At 55.5% G+C, this 22,428-nt stretch overlaps 1 protein-coding gene across 5 annotated transcripts in view; it reads left to right on the forward strand.

Annotated features, from left to right (window-relative positions):
* Window positions 1-22,428, forward strand: part of SERINC2 (serine incorporator 2) — a 48,124-nt gene that overhangs the window by 22,809 nt on the left and 2,887 nt on the right. The window contains exons 1-10 of one of the 5 annotated variants that reach the window (XM_027580937.2): window positions 1,712-1,774; window positions 2,325-2,375; window positions 13,672-13,833; window positions 14,664-14,854; window positions 15,302-15,381; window positions 15,844-15,981; window positions 16,714-16,883; window positions 18,593-18,683; window positions 18,994-19,135; window positions 21,511-21,726. In XM_027580937.2, coding sequence (XP_027436738.1) covers window positions 1,760-1,774; window positions 2,325-2,375; window positions 13,672-13,833; window positions 14,664-14,854; window positions 15,302-15,381; window positions 15,844-15,981; window positions 16,714-16,883; window positions 18,593-18,683; window positions 18,994-19,135; window positions 21,511-21,726 — 1,256 coding nt within the window. In that variant the 5' untranslated portion in view covers window positions 1,712-1,759. Of the gene's footprint in view, window positions 1-1,711; window positions 1,775-2,324; window positions 2,376-4,558; window positions 4,680-6,225; window positions 6,345-13,671; window positions 13,834-14,663; window positions 14,855-15,301; window positions 15,382-15,843; window positions 15,982-16,713; window positions 16,884-18,592; window positions 18,684-18,993; window positions 19,136-21,510; window positions 21,727-22,428 lie in introns of those variants that run through there. The other 4 variants (XM_027580949.2, XM_027580954.2, XM_027580945.2 and 1 more) reach the window with 4 other exon arrangements.

Consider the following 22,428-nt stretch of genomic DNA (forward strand, 5'->3'; position numbering starts at 1 on the left):
TTGTGAAAAGCATCAAGCACCCAGAAAGGTTGAAAGAATCTCATGGTGAATACCCATACCCTCACCACCTGGAATCTCCAATGAACATTTTGCAGTATTTGCTTTATGACATTTTCAGGGCTCCATCCCTTCCTTCTGTCCATTTGGCCATCAATGCATCTGAATCCATCCTTCCATCTATTCATCTCTCTATCCCTCCATCCATCTGTCTATTTTTTGATGCATTTTGGAGGCTCATGAATGTGAGGCCTGGGCCAAATGACATTCTTCTCTCCTTCTTCCTGACAGTAACAGGCCCTGCTGCGCACATATCTGCACACCACACACACCTCCATGTAAATCCCCCATGTGCACACACCATGTGTGATTCATCCATGTCCCCTGTTCACACTTGTCTGCTCCATACACATGTATCCACGTGTGCAAACACCGCACATGTGCAATCACCTGTGCACACACATGTAAAGCCACACACACACGCGCACACACACACACAGTGCCCACATGGGCATTTGTGGCAGACCCTTGATGTCTGTGAGGGAATCATCCAGAGACCTTTTAGAATCCTTGGATCTGTAACCTTCATGAGTCCCCTGCCGGGTCCCAGCCGACTCACTACCCCTCATTTCTGGCAAGTGTCAGGGGCTCCCCTGCAGCTCCCACCCTGCCATGCCCCACCTTTCCCGCTTTGCTCCATCTTCTCTCTCACCTCCTAGCCACGTCCCACAGAGAGCACCTTACACAAAGATTCCTTCCAAGTGTTACTGCCTATGGGTGCACAGCCCATCGGACTGTCCAGCCGGGAGGGCAGGGACTGTGTTGGTCTCGTTCATGGCACAACACCAGCACCTGGCACTCGGCAGGCCCCCTTCAGGTGTGGGTTGAAAAAGGAACAAACTTGGCACAGCAATGCACATGCCGAGCAGCCTCGGGGGCACCATGTCACGCCCACATCCATGCACACACAACACCCGCTGTGTTTGTCTGTGCTCACACATGCATCATGCATGCATCTGCACACGTGTGAATATGCACCGTGTGCACACACCTGTCTGCCTGTTTCCCTGTTTCCACGCTTTCCAGATGGAGTCAATTCTGGTCGCTGGGGCCTTTCCCCAAGCCTTGGTCACCTAAGATCACTATGAGCTCATGTGCTGGGTGTGAGGGCTGGATGTGGCCCCCCGACCATGTGCTCAGGGCTCCTGGCTTGATCCCGTGCATCTGTGTGGCAGGGATTAGGAGTACCAGCTTTTGAGTCCGACAAAATCTATGTTCCATCCTTGCTCTGCAGGTAATTGCTGTGTGCATTCTACATCTGGTTTATGTGTGCATTACTTAACTTCTTGGAGCATCAGTTTCCCTATCTGTTAAATGGGGAGAATAGTTTCCACCTTAAAAGCATCTTACAGGAGATGCTCTTAGCAGGGTGCCTGGTGTGTTGTAGGCACTTAAAGATGGTTGCCAGGGGTACTATTATTATTGTCACTTCAGTCTTTGCCCTGAACTCCCATGCACCCTTTGGGAGGGAGGGCAGCCTTGGTGGGTGGCTGTGTATGGGGAGAGCGGGTGGGTGGCACCTAGTGAACTCCTCTCCCCACGTCCTCCCCCAACCCCAAGCCCTCATTATCCCACATGCATATTCATAAGAGATAGCCTCAGCCCCACTCTGTAAATGGGTCAGAAGCAGGAAGTGGAGGCCACTGTGGAGAGCGAGGCCCCGTGGATAGGAGGCTCCAAGCCAGAGTGCATCTGAGTCCTCATGGACGGGAGGATGGTGAGTAGAGATGGGGCAAGACTGGACTGGGGAACACTGGGGGGCACTAGGGGCTTGAGCAGGGAATTATTGCTGTTTTGAGATTTGAAAACTGAGGCCCAATGAGATCAGATTGGAGAACCCTTGGGGTGAGTGGCCAAGAAGCCAGAGGCTGTTTCCTTTGGGATATGGAGAGCTTGAGCGCCCGTGGAGGCTGGGTGGTGGGCACAGAGGGATGGACTATACGACTCTTGCATATTTCTCTCAATGGGTATAGTTTACAAGGTATGATGTAGTTGAAAGAACTGCGATGATCCTGAATCCCAGCCTCCGGTGAGGCTCAGAGAGGCTGGGTGACTTGCCAAGGTCACGCAGCTGCTGCCTATGATCTTGCCTCTGGAGGTGTGAGAGACAGAGTGACTCTGGTCCACGAAGGGGGTTCAAGACTGGGAGACAGGTGGGCAGGCTGGGCAAGATACAAGAAATGAAGCCTCTTTATCTACCTCCTCATTTCTTCTCTCAATAACCCCCTGAGATAGCTCAAGCAAAAACAACGGTCTTCATTTTGCAGATGAGAAGCATGAGGCTGAGAGAAGAGGAGTCACCGGGACAAGGCAGCCCAGTGAGTTATCCGTAGCACGGTTGGCCCCTCCGTGCAGGGTGCCGTGGGGGCCGCGAGGGCCGCTCGCTTAAGTCCCAGGGATCTGGGGTGGGGTGGGGCCAGGACAACAGCAGGGCGTCACGCTGCACTGGAAAATTGCAATCTAAAACCAGATCGGGCTGGGTACTTGGAATTCTGTTAATCCCTTCCTCCTTTCAGACAACTGCCTATTTCTTCAAATGCTTTCTCGATGTTCACAACTGCTCCGGGAGGTTAAGCAGGATAAGCATCCCCATTTCAGGGCAGGGGAGGGAGGTGAAGTGACCCCCGGGATGGCCAAGGGTGACAGAAGCTCTGACAGAAGAAGATTCTCAGCTGTGGCTTGTCTTGGTCTTAGGTGCTTTCTCCTGGATCAGGCCATGGGTGAGGGAGAGGCTCAGGAAGGGAGAGTCAGGCCTTTGGGGCATAACTGTCAAAAGATGCTGACCCAGGGTGGGCGACTGTGGGGAGGGTCTCCTCAGACTGCTTGGTGGCATTCCAGACACCGAGGATTGCTGGGGAGAAGAAGACTGTGAATGGGCTGTTTTGGGATCAGACCATCGGTCACAACCAAGGGAGGAGACTGGGCTTGTGGTGGAAGTTAGACACCTGTTCATTCAGCAAGCACTGACCGCCTACTGTTTGCCGGGCCTGGTGCTGGGCCCAGTCAGGGGAGGGGCGGCCAGACATGACACCGGCATTCCCTGCGTGGCTCACAGTCTCCTGAGGGTCTTGGACTAGGGAAGGACTGCACCTATTCTTGCACAGAGAGAGGATATCGTCCCCTCTGCTTTCCAGGAGAGGCAGTGAGATGTCAGGGACAGGCCTTGGATTCCAAGGTCAAGGCCAGGCCAGGTGGTCTTCTAGCTCTGCCCTTCTGACTTGTGTGGTCTTGAGCAACAATAACAACAACCACAATAATCACAACCAATGTTGATTTCGGGGCTCGGTTTACAGGTGGCACATCACTTCACTTAGAGCCTCAGTTTCCTGATCTGTAAATTGGGTGGAGTGGGGAATGAATCTACTTCTTAGGGTGATAGGGTCTGGAGGTAGTGGTGGTTCTCTTCATTGAGAAGATATGGGATATGAGCAAGTCTTCCAAGGGCAGAAAGGGGGGTAAGGAGAAAAAAAGGTCTTTCCAGGGGGAGGGCATCATGTGGACAAAAGCGGGGAGGAGGGAAGCTCTAGGGTGTGTTTGTGGAGCAGTCCTGGGCACGATTAATAGCCTGGCACTCCATGAATCACCCAAGGAGGCAGTCAGGCCGGATCTCTGGCCCCAGGGCCAGCTGTGAGGCACTTAGACTTCCTGCCCTAACATTACCTGTCTAGGGTTGAGCGAGGAGAGGGCTGGAGGGTAAACTGAGAGTAATTACAGAGCCCCGCTTCTGGGTCTCCTCCACCTACCCTTGCGGGGCAGTTGGCTGGGAATGTGACCCACCCACCTCTTCTGACCTCCTTAGCTGGGGGCCAGAGTTTGGGCATCTCTGGGGAGCAATAAGCCAGCCAGCAGGAATGACTCAGGAGAGCATGTGGTCCAAGACAGGAGTCAGTAGGGCTTGAAGAAGGGGTGGATGGAGGGCAGGATGGCTGAAAGCGTGTGAGGCTGGGGTCTTAGGAGAAACAGGGATGACGAGGAGCTCACATTTTTCAGGCATCTACTATGTGTTGTAACAGCCCCATGAGGTGGGTATCTTCACTTTACAGATGGGGAAACTGAGGCTCAGAGAGGTGAAGTGACTTGCCCAAGTTTCTTTAACTAATCATGCACCATTCAACACCTATGTATTGGGTGGAGGCTCTATACCGAGGAGTTTGGGGTGACCCTCACTTGGCTTCTGCCCCTTGTGGGGGGACAGCGTTGCAAGATCACACTGTGGCCTCATTGGGACTCGAACCCAGGTCTCGGTATTTCCAAACCCTCGCTTTGGAACAGGACTTGAACCCGGGGCAGAGTCGGGTCCCGCTGCACGTCTCACATGGCCGCGGGAGTCCCGGGCCCCATCACTTTCCCTACCCGTCTTGCGGGTCTTGCCGGGCGCACCTGCCCCAGGTGAGTCTCCGGAGGCTCCGAGCGCCGGCGGAAAGCGGCGAGAGGCTTCGGCAGGTGGGGCGGGGCGGGGCGGGGGCGGGGCCCGACCGGGGCGGGGCGGGGGCGGGGCTAGGACCCGGCGCCCGGAGCCCCAGCGATCCCGCCGCCCGCGCCCCGCCGCCCGCGCCCCGCGCCCCGCGCCCCGCGCCGCCGCCATGGGGGCCTGCCTGGGGGCCTGCTCCGTGCTCAGCTGCGTGAGTCCTGACCCCCGCGCCCGCCCGCGTGCCGCCGGCTCCTTCTTCGACCCCGCACTTTTGTCCGTCTTCTTCCTCCAAATAGTTTCTTCTTTTTTCTTTCTCCAAACTTGTCTTTCTGGGCCCGCACCCCGCCACCTCGCCCCCTGGTCCCCTCGTCCCTCGGTCCCCCCACCCCCATCCTGGACCCGCGGGCGCTGGGGACAGCTGGTGTCCGGGGCTCGGGTTACCGCGGGGGAGGGGTTGGGGCGCGCCGGGTGGCGGGGGGAGGGGCGGGCCTTGGGCGGGCGCCCCTCTCAGGGACTGGGGAGACTGAGGCCCAGAGCCCGGGATGGGGGTGCGCGCTGCGGCCCCACCTCGCACAACTTGGAGACGTCCTCGCCGTGCGCCTGTCGTCTCTCTCGGATATTCTGACTCTTTGTGTGGCCCGTCTGGTCCCTGCCCCACTCTGCGGTGTGTCTTTTTCTGTCCCTCCGGCAATCCGTCCGTCAGTCTGTCTCCCTGCCCGCCTGCCTCAGTTTGCCCATTTGTATTTGTCTGACATCTGTTTCTGTCCGTTCGTTTATCCTACTGTCTTTGTCCGTCCGTGGCTTCTCCATCAGTCATTGTCTGTCTCACGGGTGTCTGTCCGTCTGTCCTACCGTCCAGTCTGTCTCTCTGCATCTTTGTCTCTGCCTCTTTCAGACTAGCTCACACTAAGTCCTGGGCACTTCCCCAACGAACCCCAGACCCTTCCCCTCTAGGCCCCGGAGCCTGAAATGGGGGTGGGGAGGAAGCCCCCATCCGCCTTCCTAAGCCACCCTTGAGTGAGGTCCGTTTGGGTTGCCAACCGCCACCGGGCCCAGCTCTGGGTTGGAAGACCCAGGAATTGAGGAAGGTCGGAGTGTGCGGGCGTGGGGCAGTACCTGGTCGCCTGGGCTCGGGGGGCCTGGGCTCGGGGACCTCGGGGGCAGCCATACTCTGCTTTGGGGTTGCAGCCAGCAAAGGGGAGGAGCTTCAGCCCGACCCGGCTGGGAGGCCCCTTCTCCTTTCCCTTTTCCCAGCCCCCTCTCCTTTCCCTCTTCCCCTCATTAAATCCGAGGTTCATTCAGGCAGCTCCCTCCCCCTCTGCCCTACACAAAGAGAAGCAGAGAGGAAGAGGGGGGTCTGGTGGCTGCTGAATCTCAGGACTTGCTTTCCTTTGTCCCTGATTTGTGTGTGTGTGTTAGGATGGGGTGTAGGGGTGGGGAGCTTAAGGATCTAGAGATTTACTTTACAACCATTTTCTGAGAATGGTATCTGCACAGAGAGGCTGTAGAGTGGGTCCCTGGACAGTCTCTTGTCCTCTCTGGGCCTCCATTTACCACCTGTGAAGTGTGTGTGTGTTGCGTGTGTGGACACGCGCCCACAGGAATCAAGAACTGGTCTCTGAGATCCCTTTCTGCCCACTGCCCAGTGAATTCTAGGTTTGGGCTGGGTCTCTGGCCAAGAAGGGTTTGCTTCCTGGTAGGGGAGGGAGTGCTTCCTTGAAGTTGACCAGATTTCCATTTGGCCGGGCTGGCCTGGGAGTGGCCCGTGTTGAGAGGTGACCTGCCAATCCCCTGTGCCTCTGCCTCCCCAACTGCCTCCTTCATGGTTGGTGATTTGAGGAAGATCAAAAAGTGCCCCACCTACTTCCTGGCGACAGTGAGTGGCGCTATTGTTGTTATCTTCTTGCAAGGGTGGGTGGAGAATTCTCTCTGGAGCCCAGGCCGGCCGCTGAGTCATGGAATCTTAGAATGCTGAGACCAGAAGGCACCTGAAAGGCTTGCTCAAACCCTCAACAGACTGCGGCTCCGAGAGGTTAGCCTCAGAGAGGTTAGCCGACTTCCCAGAGGCTGTGCAGAGAGCGGATGGGGGACTGGACGGTCAAGATTAAAATCTGATTCCTGGTCCAGGCTTCTGCCCACATCTTCCCTCCCTTCACATCCCGGGTGCCTGGGGACAGGGCTGGTCCACTTACTGAATATCTAATGTCGGCAGGGGACCTGTCCTTCCTTTTAGTGGCCTCCCCCTGGGTTTCTGACCTCTGACATTTACTGAGTTCCTACCACATGCCAGGTGCTGTGCTGAGCCCCTCGCCGTGCTGTCTTGTTGGTTCTCCCTCGAGCCCTGTGACATGGTCATCCTGTTTCAGATAATGATACCAAGAGCTGCCTCCATCACTGTGTCCTCACTCAGGGCCCAGCGCTCAGGGCCCAGCCGCTGTCCAGTGGTGGCACAAGCCAGCACTGCAGTGAGCACCGGCTGTGTGTCTTCTCATCCAATCCAACTAGGACCGCAGTGAGGCAGTTAACATGATTTCCATTTCACAGGTGACAAAACTGGATCAGAGAGGGAAGGTGGTCTCCCCACAGCCACACAGTATTAAGTGGTGCAGTTGGGTCTTACTGGACACCGATAACAACCTATTTTGGGGGCGCCTGGGTGGCTCAGTGGAGTAAGTGTCCGACTCTTGATCTCAACTCAGGTCTTCATCTCAGGGTTGTGAGTTCAAGCCCCGAATTGGGCTCCATGCCCAGCGTGGAACCTACTTTAAAAAAAGACAAAGAAACAGCAAACCAAAAACAACCTGTTTCAATGGAGATTTGCTCCACAGGAGGAAAGTTCTAATAGGGGTTCCTGGGCATCTTTGGGGGAACATTCTGGAGTCTGTGGATCCACAGAGAAGACCTCCAGCCATGACACATTTGCATCTGCCCATCATGCCTTTTGGTCAGCATTTGTATTGGACCGAGGGTGAGTCCTGGCTCAGAGGAGATAAGATGGGCCCATGATGGGATGGGAGTCACCAGGCCAGCCAGTACTTGGTGGGCTGGATGGTGAGCAAATAGCTAGGGAGGCCTTGTCTAATATCTGCATGCCATTGAATCTAATTCTCTATCCTGTACATGCGAGGGAGCGTGAAAGGGTCGGAGGAAGGGACTCAGATCCTGGCGTGGCCTCTCCCCCCACCTCGTGACTTCGGGCGGTCCCTTTGTCCCTCTCTCTGGGATGGAGGGAATAAGGAAGTGGAGAGAGCAGTGGTGTCTGTCTCTCAGCACGTTGTGAGGATTGAGTGGGACTGAGAGGAGCATGCCAACATACTTAGCACGAAGCGGGCCGGCAGTGGCCATTCTAAGCACCCCGGAGTGGGAAAGTGCTCAAGACCACATTTGGGAAGGTGGTGGAGCCGGGACTGTCTGATTGGAGAGCCTGGGCTCTGAGCCACTTCACTGTCCTGCCCAGGAGCCCATTTTATGGCTGAGGAAACTGAGTCCCACGGCGGGGAAAAGAGACCTGTCTAAGGTCATCCTGGAAGTTGGTGGCAGCGCCAAGGCTAGGCCCTCTATTCTTAGCGCTGCACAGGGATGTACGTGTGCCCTGAGTAGTCCGGGGGCTGACTTCTGCTCTGCTTCCTCTAGTCCCAGGGTGGCTCGGGCAGTACTGGGGGCTGTTCACGAAGCCTGCAAGGTGCACTCCATCCTCGCTGGGACCAGTTTTTTGTCTAATTGTGGCAAAATGTACGTCACATAAAAATTTACCATTATAGGGGCACCTGGCTGGCTCAGTCAGTCGAGTCTGCGACTCTTGATCTCAGGGTTGTGAGTTCGAGCCCCACGTTGGGTGTAGAGATCACTTAAAAATAAAATCTTTAAAAAAATTTCCATTGTAACATTTTCTTTTAGTTTTCAAGGAGTTTGTAATTTATCTCATGATATATGGTATATATCATATATAAAAATATATATATACATTTAAAATGGTTATCTATTTTTATGATATCAAAATGATATCATCCCAAATGAACAGTAGTGTCTGAAGGGGGAAATATTGTGGGTTGAAGCACACAAGAAAAACTCCAGGCTCTGTCTTCTTTCCCTTGCCGTCTGTTCCCCTAGCTCGCTTTCCCTGTTCCCAGAGGTACGGCGCACCGCCACCTACATCTGTTTTCCATCTGTGGCCAAAGTGGTCTTTCGGTAATGCAGATCTGATGCTCTGCTTCTCCTGCAGGATGCTTCTCACTGCCTTCAGGATGAAGTGCGGACTCCTTGGCGCGGCCTGCAGGGACCGTGGCCATCACTTGCATCATCCCTCTGTCTCCTCTTGACAGCTGCCTCGAAGAGACAGTGTTTCTTGCTGCTTCGCCCATGCTGTTCCCTTTGTAGGAACACCTTTCCCTTTGTCACCTGGCTGACTTCTTACTCGTCCTTGAAAACGGCCCCCTCCTTTTTCCTGATTGTGGTAACATCCACATAACATAAAACTGACCATTTTAACCCTTTAAAAATTTTTTTTAAGACTTTATTTATTTATTTGTCAGAGAGAGAGAAGAGAGAGAGAGCAAGAACAAGCAGGGGGAGCGGCAGGCAGAGGGAGAGGGAGAAGCAGGCTTCCTGCCAGGCAGGGAGCCCGATGTGGGACTTGATCCCTGGACCCTGGGATCATGACCTGAGCCGAAGGCAGACGCTTAACCGACTAAACCACCCAGGCGCCCATTTTAAGCATTTTTAAGCGTGCGGTTCAGTGGTGTTAACTACATCCAAGTTGTGGTGTTACCATCCCTACCATCCAGCTCCAGAGCTTTTTCATCCTCCCCAAATTGAAACTCCCTACCCATTCAATAATAACTCTCCACGCCCCTCTCCCCCAGCCCCTGGGAACCCCCAGTCTACTTTCTGTCTCTGTGAGTTTGACTGCTCTAGGTTCTCGTATCAGTGGAATCGAATGGCATTTGTCCTTTGGTGTCTGGTTTATTTTATTTGCTACAATGTCCCCAAGGTTCATCTGTGTTGTAGCAGGTGTCAGAATGTCCTTCCTTTTTAAAGCTCAATAATATTCCCTTGTATGTATATCCCACATTGCGTTTAGTCATTCATCAGTCTATGGACACGCGGGCTGCTTCTACTTTTTGACTATTGTGAATAATGCTGTTATAAACATGGGTGTGCAGATTATCTGTTTGAGTCCTTGCTTTTGACTAATACCCGGAAGCGGAGGGTCAGTTTATTTTATTTTATTTTTTTTTAAGATTTATTTTATTTAGGGGCGTCTGGGTGGCTCAGTTGGTTAAGCGACTGCCTTCGGCTCAGGTCATGATCCTGGAGTACTGGGATCGAGTCCCGCATCGGGCTCCCTGCTCAGCAGGGAGTCTGCTTCTCCCTCGGACCCTCCCCCCCTCATGTGCTCTCTCTCTCTCTCTCTCATTCTTGCTCTCTCAAGTAAATAAATAAATAAAAATCTTAAAAAAAATGATTTATTTTATTTATCTGAGGGAGAAAGCACACGCGCACACCAGAGGGAGAGGGAGAAGCAGACTCCCCGCTGAGCAGGGAGCCCGACACAGACCCGGGATCATGACCTGAGCTGAAGGCAGACGCTTCACCAACTGAGCCACTCAGGCGCCCCGGGTTAGTTTATTTTAAACAAATCAACTTTAAACTGTGGCCCCAACCCTGGCTGCCTCCTCGCCTGCCCGGTGCCCCAGGAATGGTCCCGAGAACCCACGTCCCTGGCTTTAGGGGCAACCAGGAGAGAGTGCGAATGATTGGTGACAGCCTGTTCCCATCATGCCAAAGCACACATGGTTCCAGAGCAGTCCAGCTTGCCTCAGGTGGTTGTGAGCTCCTGGTCTTTGGCAGTGTGTAAGCAGTGGAGGCTGCCTTCTGGGTGATTCTTCATTAGAGAGAGGCTGGAACAGTTAAATGCCAAGGAGGCTTGCAGCCTGAAAACCATAAGACCCAGGGCTTTCTAAGATCTGACTCCCCATTCCAAGAACCTGGCTGCATTTTGCTGCTAACACGTACCCAGTGTCTTGGGGCCTCTCTGTTGCTGCCGCTGCCCTGGGTGCATTTGGGGGCAGGGGTATAATCTTAGCCCAGGAGCGACGTTATATCTGCCTTGGCTTTTCACCTTGCGCCATTAATGTTAGTCCATGTTGCCCTGCAGCCCGGGGACTTTTTTCTTTCCTGCGCCTGTAACGTTCCACGGAGTAGATGGACCACCACGGGCCCCCGGCGCAGGACTTGTAGGTTATTTGCAGTCTCTTGAGATTCTAATAAGCTCATAAAACCTAAAGCTTTGTGCCTATTTTGGTTTTTTGTTTTAAGTTTAAAATTTTTCTCTTTTAGTAATAAAATCAGCTTTATTGAGGTAGAATTTATATTTAATTATACTTAGTTACGTGTACCCCTTTGTATCACCTACACATCTGCCGCATTCAGCAGAGACCCTCATAGGGGAGGACCACGATGTATGGGTGGGCATTTCGTTATTTTAAGCTTCCCCCTAGTACTTTCCGGGTGTGAGCAGCGCCACACTGAACTTGCGTGTGCGTGTGGAGGTGCGTGCGCGCGTGTCCGCCCTTACTCCTGTGAGCTGGTACTGCTGCAGGAAGAGGTTCTTGTAGGAGCGATGCCCTGGGGGTTGAGAGACTGGGTCAGAACGCACGAGGGATTCCAAGGATGCGCTAGCAGCAGCTGGGGGTGGGGGCTGCTGTGCGTTTTTCTCTTCCTGACCTGGTCTGTCTGGCTATCGGTCCTTGGTTTCGCATGTCAGGAACACTGGGCTTTTGATCTCCAAGAATTAGGGTGAACTGAAAGGCCAGGCTCCCCGAGTGCAGTGGGGTGGCTTTTCTTATGTCTCAAATGTCTCCGATTGAAGCGGTAACAAGCCAGAGCCAGGCCCTGACTCGGGCCCTTTAGCACATGGTTCCCAAGATCAGTGCTCAAGGGCCTCTGTGGGTTTTCTATGGCAGCCGAGGGATTATTTCCATCCCTGGGGTGTTTTGAAATTAAGAGAGACTGCCGTCAGTGAGCTAGTGGGCCCCTGGTACAGGCGGACGGGAGCTCGAACGCCAGCTCCTCTGCTTACCTGCTCTGTGACCTTGGTCATGTCACCCCTCCGAGTCATTTTCCCCGTCTGTAAGTGGGAGGTACAATACACTTCCTGCATAGAGTCATGGAGATAAGGGGCTTACCACGGTGCCTGGGACCGAGCACCTTCTAAACGGACGCTCACTCTTACTCCTTGAACCTCAGCACTGCCGTCCACTTGCTGGGTGACTCTGGCACGTTCCTAACTTCTCTGATCTCAGGTTCCTTATCTGTAAAATGGGGCTAATAGCTAGTCTGTCTCATAGCCAGACTGTTCTTTATGGTTTATGAAATATGTTTCTGGCATTTGCTCATCCCTTTATCCCCAAAAGGCAGCCAGGGGTAGGAGGCAGGGCTTGGAGTGAGGGCTGCAAGATGTAACCAGGAGTTGCTGGACCAGTTATGATTTGGACCATGAAAAGGAAATTCATTCTGCAGGCGTTTCATTTAGCAAACATGTTGTACTTGCTTTGTGGGTGAGACAGATGGGTATCCAGGGGCGTTTCCACTCTTGGGAGGAAGGGAAGGGGAGTCGGGAGGGCAGCTACACCTCAAGCATAGTGTAGTTTGGGACCAGAATGCACACCTTGGGACCAGCCCAGAAAGTCGGATGCAAGGTCTCTGAGGAGGAAGGAGCCCCTTTAGCGTGCCCTCCACAGAACCACCTTTTCAGTGTAAGCCTATTTCAGTGTCCCTCCCAGCTTCAGACCCTCGCTGGCTGCCCTCTGCTCAGATGATCAACCCCAGGGCTCTGCACATGGCCACCAGCCCCCCCCCCCAAGCCTGGCTGACCTTGTCACCCCCACTCGCCACCTGCTCTCGAAGCTTCGGTCCCAAGGGCCTCTTTCTCTTCCACCATCGCCCAGTTCCTGCCTGTCCCACAGCTGCCTCCACCTCTGTTCCCTCTGTCTGGAACACTCTTTCTTCCCCCTGGTTGGGAGAGGGCCTCCTCATTCTCTAGCTCTGCTTAAATGTCACTTCATTTGAGAAGGGACCCTCCATCCCCGGTCTGAAGTAGGCCCCCGTCAGTGACTCTCAGAGCGGCAATGACCACGACAGGTGGAATGATTGTTGAGTGTCTTTCTTGCAGGAGGGCAGAACCGGTATCTTTCTTGCTCTTGACTCTTAAATACCTGGGTGAAGAGCTGGGGCGGTCATAGGGGAGATAAACTGGTGACCAGATGTATCTGGATGTAGGCCTGGTTCCCCGAGGGGTCAGTCGTCTTTTGGGATACCAGCTGTGAATAGAGTGGTATCACCAGCCCCCACATGATTTCAGCCGGCCCCAGAGAGGGCTGGCGCCAGCTTGGGCAGAGGGACCAGGAGAGGGAGAGGGGGAGACGGCGACTGGTGTCCAGGACAGGGCCAGCCCCAGAGCAGGAAATCACAGTCACTCACAATTCTGCATTCCATTCATTCAGCAGATGTTTATCCCGTGCTGGCTATTTCTTGCGGTCTTAACATGGGTCTGGGACTATGCCAGACACTTTGCATTTGTTCAATCAATAGTCACTGGGCTCCAGCTGTGAGCCAAGCACCGTTCCGATTTGTGGGTCTGCCACAGTGAACAAAAGCCCCGGCCCTGGTGGAGCTTACATGCTAGAAGTGGCAAGCAGACAAACATGAGTAAAAGAGAAAGCCAGGCAGGGATCGCAAGTCCTATGGAGAAAAGCTAAGCTGGGAGGGGGCAAAGGAAGACGGAGCGCGTTATAATTTAAAATTCCTGTGAGAGGTAGGTACCATTATGAGTCCCATCTTATGGAAGAGGAAGCTGAGGTTCAGAGAGGTTGAGTGAGTTGTATAGGGCCACACAGCTTATCGGTGTTGGAGCTGGTGTTCTGGATCGATCGATCGATCTATCTATCTATCTATCTATCTATCTATCATCTATCACCACTCTGCCTCCCCCTACGTAAGAAACCACGTGACCCAACCTTTTTGAAGCTTGGTTTCCTCAGTGCCCTTTGGGGCTTGAACGTTCAATGGGATAATGTCTGAGGCCCAGGGACGGCAGGCTTGGCAAAGATTTGGAGACATGGATGGGCAGGTGGCGGGTGCTCCTGCTCTGGTGGGGAAGGGGGGAGGAGGCAGGGAGTAAGGGTACCGTCCTGCCCTTCCAGGTGTCCTGCCTCTGCGGCTCTGCCCCCTGCATCTTGTGCGGCTGCTGCCCCTCCAGCCGCAACTCCACCGTGACCCGTCTCAGCTTCACGGCCTTCCTCTTCCTGGGGGTGTTGGTGTCCATCATCATGCTGAGCCCCAGCGTGGAGAGTCAGCTCCACAAGGTGAGGGGCCCCGGCGCAGGCAGGCGAGTGCGGCAGCCCATGGGACCAGGCCTGAAGCGCAGGCCCAGTTGCTCCAGGCCGGTCCCCCCCCCCCCCCCCCCCCCCCGCCACGGCTTGAGGTCCCAGCTAATCGAGAAGGCGGGGCGGGAGTGTCCTGGGGCGCCCACCATCCAGGGGTGGTGATGGGGGCATTTCTTCATGTGAGGAGGAGAGTTTGAACCTCACATGAGAATTCCTGTTCCTCATAAGCCGTGGGCCCCTTGGAGAATCTTACAAATCATCATTGTCCCCCCTGGACACTGGCCCCTTGGGCATGCTTTTCCCTCCTTAGTGCTGGAGCACTAAGGTTTGGGGTCCTTACTCTTCCCTTCATCCCAGCATCTCAGAGCCTGGCCCAGACCCAGTGCCACATTTAGGCCAGTGGCTCTGACATTCGAGTGTGTGTGATGGTATGAATGCCCTGGGGGGTGTGCTAGAAATGCAGATTCTCAGACCCCACCTCTGACTCTGGTTCTGTCTGAGAGGAGCCTGGAATCTCACGTTCCCCCAGAGTCCCCGGGGTTCTGGTGTAAGTGGTAGGTGGGGAGCACTCAGTCCTGCCTCCCTCAGTGCCATGAGGTCCTGAGGCTGCGGGTGCGACAGCAGGGAGACAGGCAGAGAGGAATGATCTGTCACTGGACCATGTGTTTCCATCTGTCCCAGGGCCACTCACAGGACTTCAGCCCCAGGGCTGGGTGGGGGTGCCGATGGGGGGGAAGGAGGGAGCCTTGGCAGAGTCGGCCCAGGGTTCTGGGGGCGGGGGGCCTTCATGCTGCTTTGTCTCCCCACAGCTGCCGTGGGTGTGTGAAGAGGGGGCCGGGACCCCCGTCATCCTTCAGGGCCACATCGACTGTGGCTCCCTGCTCGGCCACCGTGCTGTCTACCGCATGTGCTTTGCGACAGCAGCCTTTTTCTTCCTCTTCACCCTGTTCATGATCTGCGTGCGCAGCAGCCGGGACCCCAGGGCTGCCGTCCAGAACGGGTGAGGGCCCCTCCCGCCCCCGCAGCCGGGACGCACACCATGCTTTCTGCCCCCCGGCCAGTCTCCAGGCGTCTCCGGGCCCTGCCCCCAGACTGTGAGCCACCGAAGCACAGAGATCAGCTCATTTAGTTCTTCCCACTTCTCAGATGAAGAAATAAAAGTCAGAAAGGGTGAGAACATGCCTAAGGCCACACAACACTTTAGTGACACAGTTGGGACAAGAAACTGGGTGACCACCGTCACTCTGACTTAGTCCTTCCCTCTGTCCCTCAGGGATTTTTCTAGGGCTGGGACAGACTTTCTGTGCCCATCAGACCATCAGAAAGCCCCTCTTCACTTGCCCAGTACCCAGGACCTGGTCTTTGGGGGTAGGGGTTCTGGGGGCCGGGCCTGGTCCCCTCCCCCCACTTAGCTCCCTGGTCGGTCTGTCCTCCCCACCCCCAATAGATTTTGGTTCTTTAAGTTCCTGATCCTCATGGGCATCACCGTGGGCGCATTCTATATCCCTGACGGCTCCTTCTCCAATGGTAGGTGGCCTTGGTGGGAGGGATGGGGGGCTACCAGGAGGGAGTTGGGGTCTCCAGAGGGAGGATCACTGGTTGCTCTTTGCCTTGGCACACAGACCTCAGGCTGCTGACTGGGTACCCCCCGGGCCAGGAGACAGCACTCTGGTGCTTGGCCACATGGCCTTTGGGCAATATGGCAGTGGGGTGGGGGGCAGGTGGGTAGAAGCTGCCTCACCCCTGCCCCATACCCTGCCACGCTGCCTCTCTCTACATGGCTAGGGGTTCCCTGAGGGCAGGGACTCTGCTTCTTCTCTGTGTCACCATTGCAGGGCACGGCACAAATTGTTGAATGAGTAAATGTGCATGTGAGGGAGACCGCCGGAGGGCGCCTGCCGCATTAATCCCAGGGAGCCTGGTGCTCAGGCTGCTCCCCCACCGCCTTGCCCCCTCCCCCCTTCTGTCCTCTCCCCTCCCCCCACACAGTCTGGTTCTACTTCGGTGTCGTGGGCTCCTTCCTCTTCATCCTCATCCAGCTGGTCCTGCTCATCGACTTTGCTCACTCCTGGAACCAGCGGTGGCTGGGCAAGGCTGAGGAGTGTGACTCCCGGGCCTGGTATGCAGGTGAGCGACGTCGCCAGAGCCCCCGCGCTTGCAACTGGGGCTTCCTGAGCACAGGGGGTCCCCGAAGCTAGAGGAAAGCCTCAGGGCATCTGGAGCTGCCCCCTGCCCTAGGGCAGCAATTGAACCCTCCTGGGCAGATGGAGGGAAGGGTGTGGGTGTGGGCAGGGGCGGCTGGGTCTGGGGTGACTTTGGGAGGTGGTTAGAGGGGAGCCGGACCGGAGAGACCTTGGCGGGGTCTAGTTCAGTGATTCCTGCAGGACGGGCCATGCATAGCCAGCCCAGACCAAACCAAATGACACTGGGTCCCTGAAGCCCCCGGGGCAGAGTGGGTCCCTGCTCAGCTCCCTTTCAGTTCTCCTGAGCTGACTGAGGAGAAAGGCTCACTTAGGTGCCGGTTTGGTTTTCACGCCTCTGAAAAGTGGCTGGTCTCTCTGACGAGGGAGCAGGGCTTCAGCGGGTCCCTGTGCATCCAGTGGACTTTGTGAAAGACTCTTTTGTATTCACTGCCTTTCTTTCCATGGTTAACTTATTAATGGCAAGGGAGTCCTTTTAGGTCAGGATGGGGCAGGAGCTCTCCCAAGCGTTGGCAAGTGACAGACGTTCAGGAGACACTGATGTCATTCCTCCGACAAGGAAGCCGAGGCCCACACAGGGGGCTGCCTGACAAGCCCCCTCGAGGGGAGGGGGGTCCCTCTGCCTCCTCACCCAGCCACTTGCCACCCCCCTTCGCAGGCCTCTTCTTCTTCACCCTTCTCTTCTACACACTGTCCACTGCGGCCGTGACGCTGCTGTTCATCTACTACACCCAGCCCGGCACCTGCTATGAAGGCAAGGTCTTCATCGGCCTCAACCTCACTCTCTGCTTCTGCGTCTCCACTGTCGCCGTCTTGCCCAAGGTCCAGGTGAGACTGACGCCAGGCCCCTTGGTGTGGGGGGAGACTTCTGGTAGGAGCCTTGGGGTCCTGGGGCAGGGCTGCCAGTCCCAGAGGCTTGGGCTCCCGAGTCAGCCTCCCTGGGTTGGAGTCACAGCTTTCATGGCTACTTGCTGGGTGTCTTTGGGAAAGTGCCTTACCCTCCCCGTGCTTCTCTCTTCTCGCATGTAGAAATGAGGGTAATACCGACCCTTTGGAGATATTTGCAGAATTGAGACAGAGTTTGTGAACACAGAGAACAGGGCCTGGCCTATAGATAACCATCAGACATGAACTGTTGTTATCATCGTTGTCTTTATGGAAATCGGGAGACCACTAGTGAGGACCATTGAGTGACGACTCCCAGACCCCTCAACAAGCGGTGTTAGGAGGTGCAGTTGCACAGTTTCCAGTCCCAGACCGCCTGGGGGCAACGGGTGGGGCTCCCCAGGGCATCGTGTGCTCTTCAGAGCCCTATGAGCCCAGCGGTGCCTCATGGTTGGGGAATCTCAGCTCCCCAGGGGTTTCACAGGTAGCTTGGGGAGCCTTTGAGGGTCTTTAGCAGAAAGGTGGGGAACCTCCCTTCTCATCTGAGCCTCTATTTCCTGGTGAGAAAATTGAAGCCCTGAGAGGGTGATGCCTCTGTCCCAGCTCACACAGTAATCAGTATTCATTCAGCAAATACTTCCGGAGCGCCTACTGTATACCAGGCCCTCTTGGAGATGTTGGGGGTGCAGCTGTGAGGAAGAGGGGAAGAGTAACAGCTGCTGCTAGTTGATGACACCTGTCCCGTCATGTAGTCCAGGCACCGCCATCGTCCGCACTTTCCAGACCAGTAAAGGGAGGCTTAGAGGAGGAGAGAGAAGCGCTTGAGGTCACGCAGCTGGGGTGGGGGGGGGGCACTGGGGGCGGAGCTGGGGCGTGCTGGGGGCGGGGCTGGGGGCGCACGGGGGCGGAGCTGGCAGCTGGCCCCAGACCCTGCGCTCCTAATCAGTTTGGATTCTTATTTCTAAGCGTGTGTGTGGTGAGGGTGGGGAAGAACAGCTGGTAGGAGACGAGGCCAAGGAAGATAATTTGGGATCATACCTGCTATGTGGGAAATAAAAGAGAGTGGGCAAAAGGTGGGTGGGCCGGCTGGGAGGGGAGCAGGGGCTGCTGCGGGGGTCAGGGTGTTGGGCCCTCATTGAGAACTCTGAGCTGAGGCCTGAATGCTAACGAGAGGCTGGCTACGTGGAGATGTTGGGGAGGATCGTGTCAGGGAGAGGGCACAGCGAATGCAAAGGCCCTGAGGTGGGAGAGGGTTTGGTGGGTTCTGTGGACAGAGAGGAGGCCAGCTTAGCTGAGTGCAGTCGGAGGGGAGGAGCTTGCTGGGGGGGTGGACAGTTGGAGACAAAGGCAGGGGCAAACCAGGGAGGGCTTAAATTCAGAATGTGAAGGGATCCTGCCCTGGGTGCGTTCTCAGTAGGGGCGCGACTGGGATAAGTCTGTGAAGAGAAAGAATGAGGACTCCACCTTTGGGCGAGGTGGGTGGTGGGTGGCCCGGGTGCTGTGTTCTCCCAAAGGGTGTGGTATGGGATGGCTCTAGGGTGGTGGGGATTCCTAAGGCTCCCCCCCGCCGCAGTGGGGTGTGAGTGGGCTAGGTGCGGGTGGGGTGCCCCCCCAGGTCTGACGGGGGTCTTCCTGATGGACTGCTCTTCCAGGACGCCCAGCCCAACTCGGGTCTGCTGCAGGCCTCGGTCATCACGCTCTACACCATGTTTGTCACCTGGCTGGCCCTGTCCAGTGTCCCCGGTGAGTACAGGCCTGGGCTTGGGGAAGCCTGGGCTCATTCCTGTGTCAGCACGGCCTTCTGGAAGGCTGGAGACCGTCCCAGGTGACAGGGACATCTCAGCTCAGCCTGTACCCCCTCTTAGTCCTTCGGGGAGCTAGGAGGGCCCTGTCTGTTCCTGGAGCTCTTTCTCTGTCATTTGTCTGCTAAGTTCTGTCTGTTGCTGGGATTTGGATGCTCAGCTGTATGTCTGTCTGTCCATTTGGGTTGGCTCTCTGTCCTTCCTCAGGCCTGGCCTGCAGGGGCTGAGGGTGACTATGCTCCCATCTCTAGACCAGAAGTGCAACCCCCACCTGCTGACCCGCTTCAGCAATGGGACGGTCCTGGCAGGCCCCGACGGCTACGAGACCCACTGGTGGGATGCCCCGAGCATCGTGGGACTCATCGTCTTTATCCTGTGCACCCTCTTCATCGGGTATGGGGGGGGTCTGGCTTCTGGGGGCCTGAAGGTGCGAGTGAGGGGAGGATGGGGGAGCCCAGACACCAAGCGGGAAGGCGCCCTTAGCAAGCGCAGGTCCAGCCCCATGCTGGTGCAAAACGGAGTCCCTCCAAGGGCACAGCGTGACTGGGCAACGGGGGCATGGCTGGACGCTGCCTCCTGGCCCAGGGCCCCTTCTTGCACGTCGGGCTGGCACGTGCCCAGCTCAGTAGGGTGCAGGCACCTGTGGGGGCAGGGAAGAAGCCTGGACTGGGGCGTGCAGGTGTGGGCTCTGTCACTCAGCTGCTGTGTCATCTCCGGGTAAGTGGCTTCACCTTTCTGAGCTTTTGTGATGGTGGAGGATGGTGTCCTCCAATGCCTGGGTGGTGGGGACCCCACACTGTCACGTGGGAGAGGGCAGCTCAGACTGAAGATCATGGAACAGCTTTTTTTTAAAGGGGCCTCTTAGCAAGTGCTTATCAGTGTGGACTCTGGAGCCAAACTGCCTGTGTTCGAACGTGGCAGTGCCACTTAGCAGCAGTGCGATCTTGGGCAGGTCACTACACCTTTCGGTGCCTTGGTTTGCTTAGCTGTCAAATAAGGATAAAAATAGTACCTACTTCACAGGATCGTGGAGGGGTGGTAGATGAGTTAGTATGAATAAGCCTCTTAGAAAGGAACTTGGCAAGAAGGCAGTGCCAAATAGGTGTTTGCTTTAATTGCAAGTAACTGTGAATGTTTGCACGGCTGGGTGGCAGGGAGTGAATGTTGTGTAAAGTCACCAGATGGTGATGCTGAGGGTGACTGCCGTGGACGGCGAGTCTGGCGGACTCATGACTGACTCCGCAGGACCCAGCATCGCTCCCTCAGTGCTGCTCTTCTCAGCTCCGCAGGACGGCCCGGAGGAGGCTTCTGCCCGGCTCCTCTGCCCTCCCTGACTCGTCCATCCTGGGCAGGGCCTGGTTTCCTCAGAGCCGCACACCTGTCTCTGAACATTTTGAGGCTGTTTCACATTTTGTTTTGACCTTTTTCAAAGCCTGGGCAGGTCACTCTTTGTTGCCTCACTTGATCCCTTTTTCAACCTGGAAAGGCCCAGATCACCTCCATGGTTCAGATAAGGAGACGGGAGGTTTGGGAGGAGTAGTCACCTGCCCGAGGCCACGCGCACAGCACCCAGGCTCAGAACAGCACCTTGTCCTGCTCCCCAGACACTCGCTCCCCCTGGCCTGCAGTCACGGGGCAGTGCCTCTGAGAGCCCAGGGGCCTGTCTGTTCTTAGCCCAGTGCTTTTCTTTCTTTCTTTCTTTTTTTAAAGTTTTATTTATTTGAGAGAGAGAGAGAGAGAGCGAGCAGAGGAGGGGCAGAGGGAGAGGGAGAGAGAATCTCAGGCAGACTCCCTGTTGAGCACAGAGCCAGACACAGGGCTTGATCCTACGACCCTGAGATCATGACCCGAGCCGAAACCAAGAGTTGGACACCCAACCGACTGAGCCACCCAGGCGCCCTCTTAGCACAGTTCTTAAAACCCAGGAAGCGAAGAAGCACAAGCAGCCACAAGGGCAGGGACCCCTGAGGATGGCCTTCGTGCCCAGCTGTGTCACCAGGACCCGGGCTCCCAAACATTAGATATCAGCATGACGTTTGATGATGATTGGGGTCAGCAGAAGCTCAGCGGGTGACTTCTCAGCTTGATGGGGTGGCGCTGGGGTCCAGATCTCCTTCTGTGTCACTTTTTTCCCAAATGCGACTTGGATTTTCAAAATTGCCTATGTGTCTCACACTATAAAATACTGTTAAAAACATCAAGACCTCATTACAGAAAAGACCAAAAAATCATTGCTGTTAGTATTTTTTTTTTATAATAAACATGAAGAAAGGGGATGTCATTGGTAAAACTACTCACCTAACAGGAGGAAAACAAACTTAATGGCAAATGAGTATTCTTAATTATTAATATTATCAATGAATGCCATCCCTGGTATGGTCCTTTGCGGTACTAGGTACTCAGTACATATTTATGGGATTGGCAGATGGACAACCTGAATAACAGCGCCTGTTTCTCTAGTTTATACTCTGTGCCAGGCACAGTGCTGGGGGCTTTACAGTATTAGTCCTCCTGGCAACTCCACAAGGGAGGTACTGTAACCCCCCATTTTACAGAGGCTCAGAGAGGTTCAGTGTCTTGCCTAAGGCCACACAGGAGGTGGGGGTGGAGTTCGGAGTCAAAGCAGCGAGAGGGTGGGCCCAGAGCCTAACCACCAGGTCACCAGGCCCTGAGGTTCTGGAACCATGGTGCCCATCGTTATGACCAAAGGCATGGCTCGTGAGGCCCTCTGGAGCTTCCTGCCTGCCTCCGCCCTCCCTCCCCTACAGTCTGCGCTCCTCGGACCACCGGCAGGTGAACAGCCTGATGCAGACGGAGGAGTGTCCGTCCACGCTGGAGGTCACGCAGCAGCGGCAGGTGGTGGAATGCAAGGGCCGGGCCTTTGACAACGAGCAGGACGGTGTCACCTACAGCTACTCTTTCTTCCACTTCTGCCTGGTGCTCGCATCCCTGCACATAATGATGACGCTTACCAACTGGTACAGGTGCGTGCAGCCTGGCCGGGCATGGACCGAATCCGCTGTGCTGGGGTGTGGAGGCCGCCCATCTCCTTGCCCCTCCACCCCAGGTTTCTCCTGATGCCTGTTTCAGGCGTGACCATAGAGGAGCCTGTCCAGGACCCTCCATAGAGCCTGCGCATCCATGCCCCAGCTTCCGGGCCAGTGCCTTAGTCTGCCCTGTAGCTTGTACCTTCACTAAGTGCCTGAGAAGTGGGGGTCATAGGAGGTGATGCTGGGCCTTTGCAGGGCAGATGGGCCTTACAGATCAGGAGTGGTGATTTGCGTTACAAGGTCAGAGCTGGGATTCATGGCTGGAGGGTTAGGATTTGGGGTATGGGGTTAGAATCAGTCAGAGTCAAGAATAGGAGTCATGAGGTCAATGGTTGGGACTGGGGCCATATAAAGTCACAGATTTGGTTCTTTTGGTTAAAATTGGGGTTAGCAGGCCATCAAGCCAGGATTGAAGTTGCCAGGTCAAGGAACTAAGAACAGAGTAACAAGGTCAGGGGTCAGGACTGGTGTTAGAGGGTCAAGGGTCAGAATTAAGGTCAAAGATATCAGCTCAGTCCTAAGGTCAGGGGTCAGGGATGGAGTTACAAGATTGAGGGTCAGAGTCAAGGTTGAAGATCAAGACTAAGGTCGGGAGCTCCAGGGTCCCAAAGGCAGGGACCAGGAGTCAGGTTATAG

Source organism: Zalophus californianus, chromosome 4, assembly GCF_009762305.2.
Source record: "Zalophus californianus isolate mZalCal1 chromosome 4, mZalCal1.pri.v2, whole genome shotgun sequence".
Classification (NCBI taxonomy): domain Eukaryota; kingdom Metazoa; phylum Chordata; class Mammalia; order Carnivora; family Otariidae; genus Zalophus; species Zalophus californianus.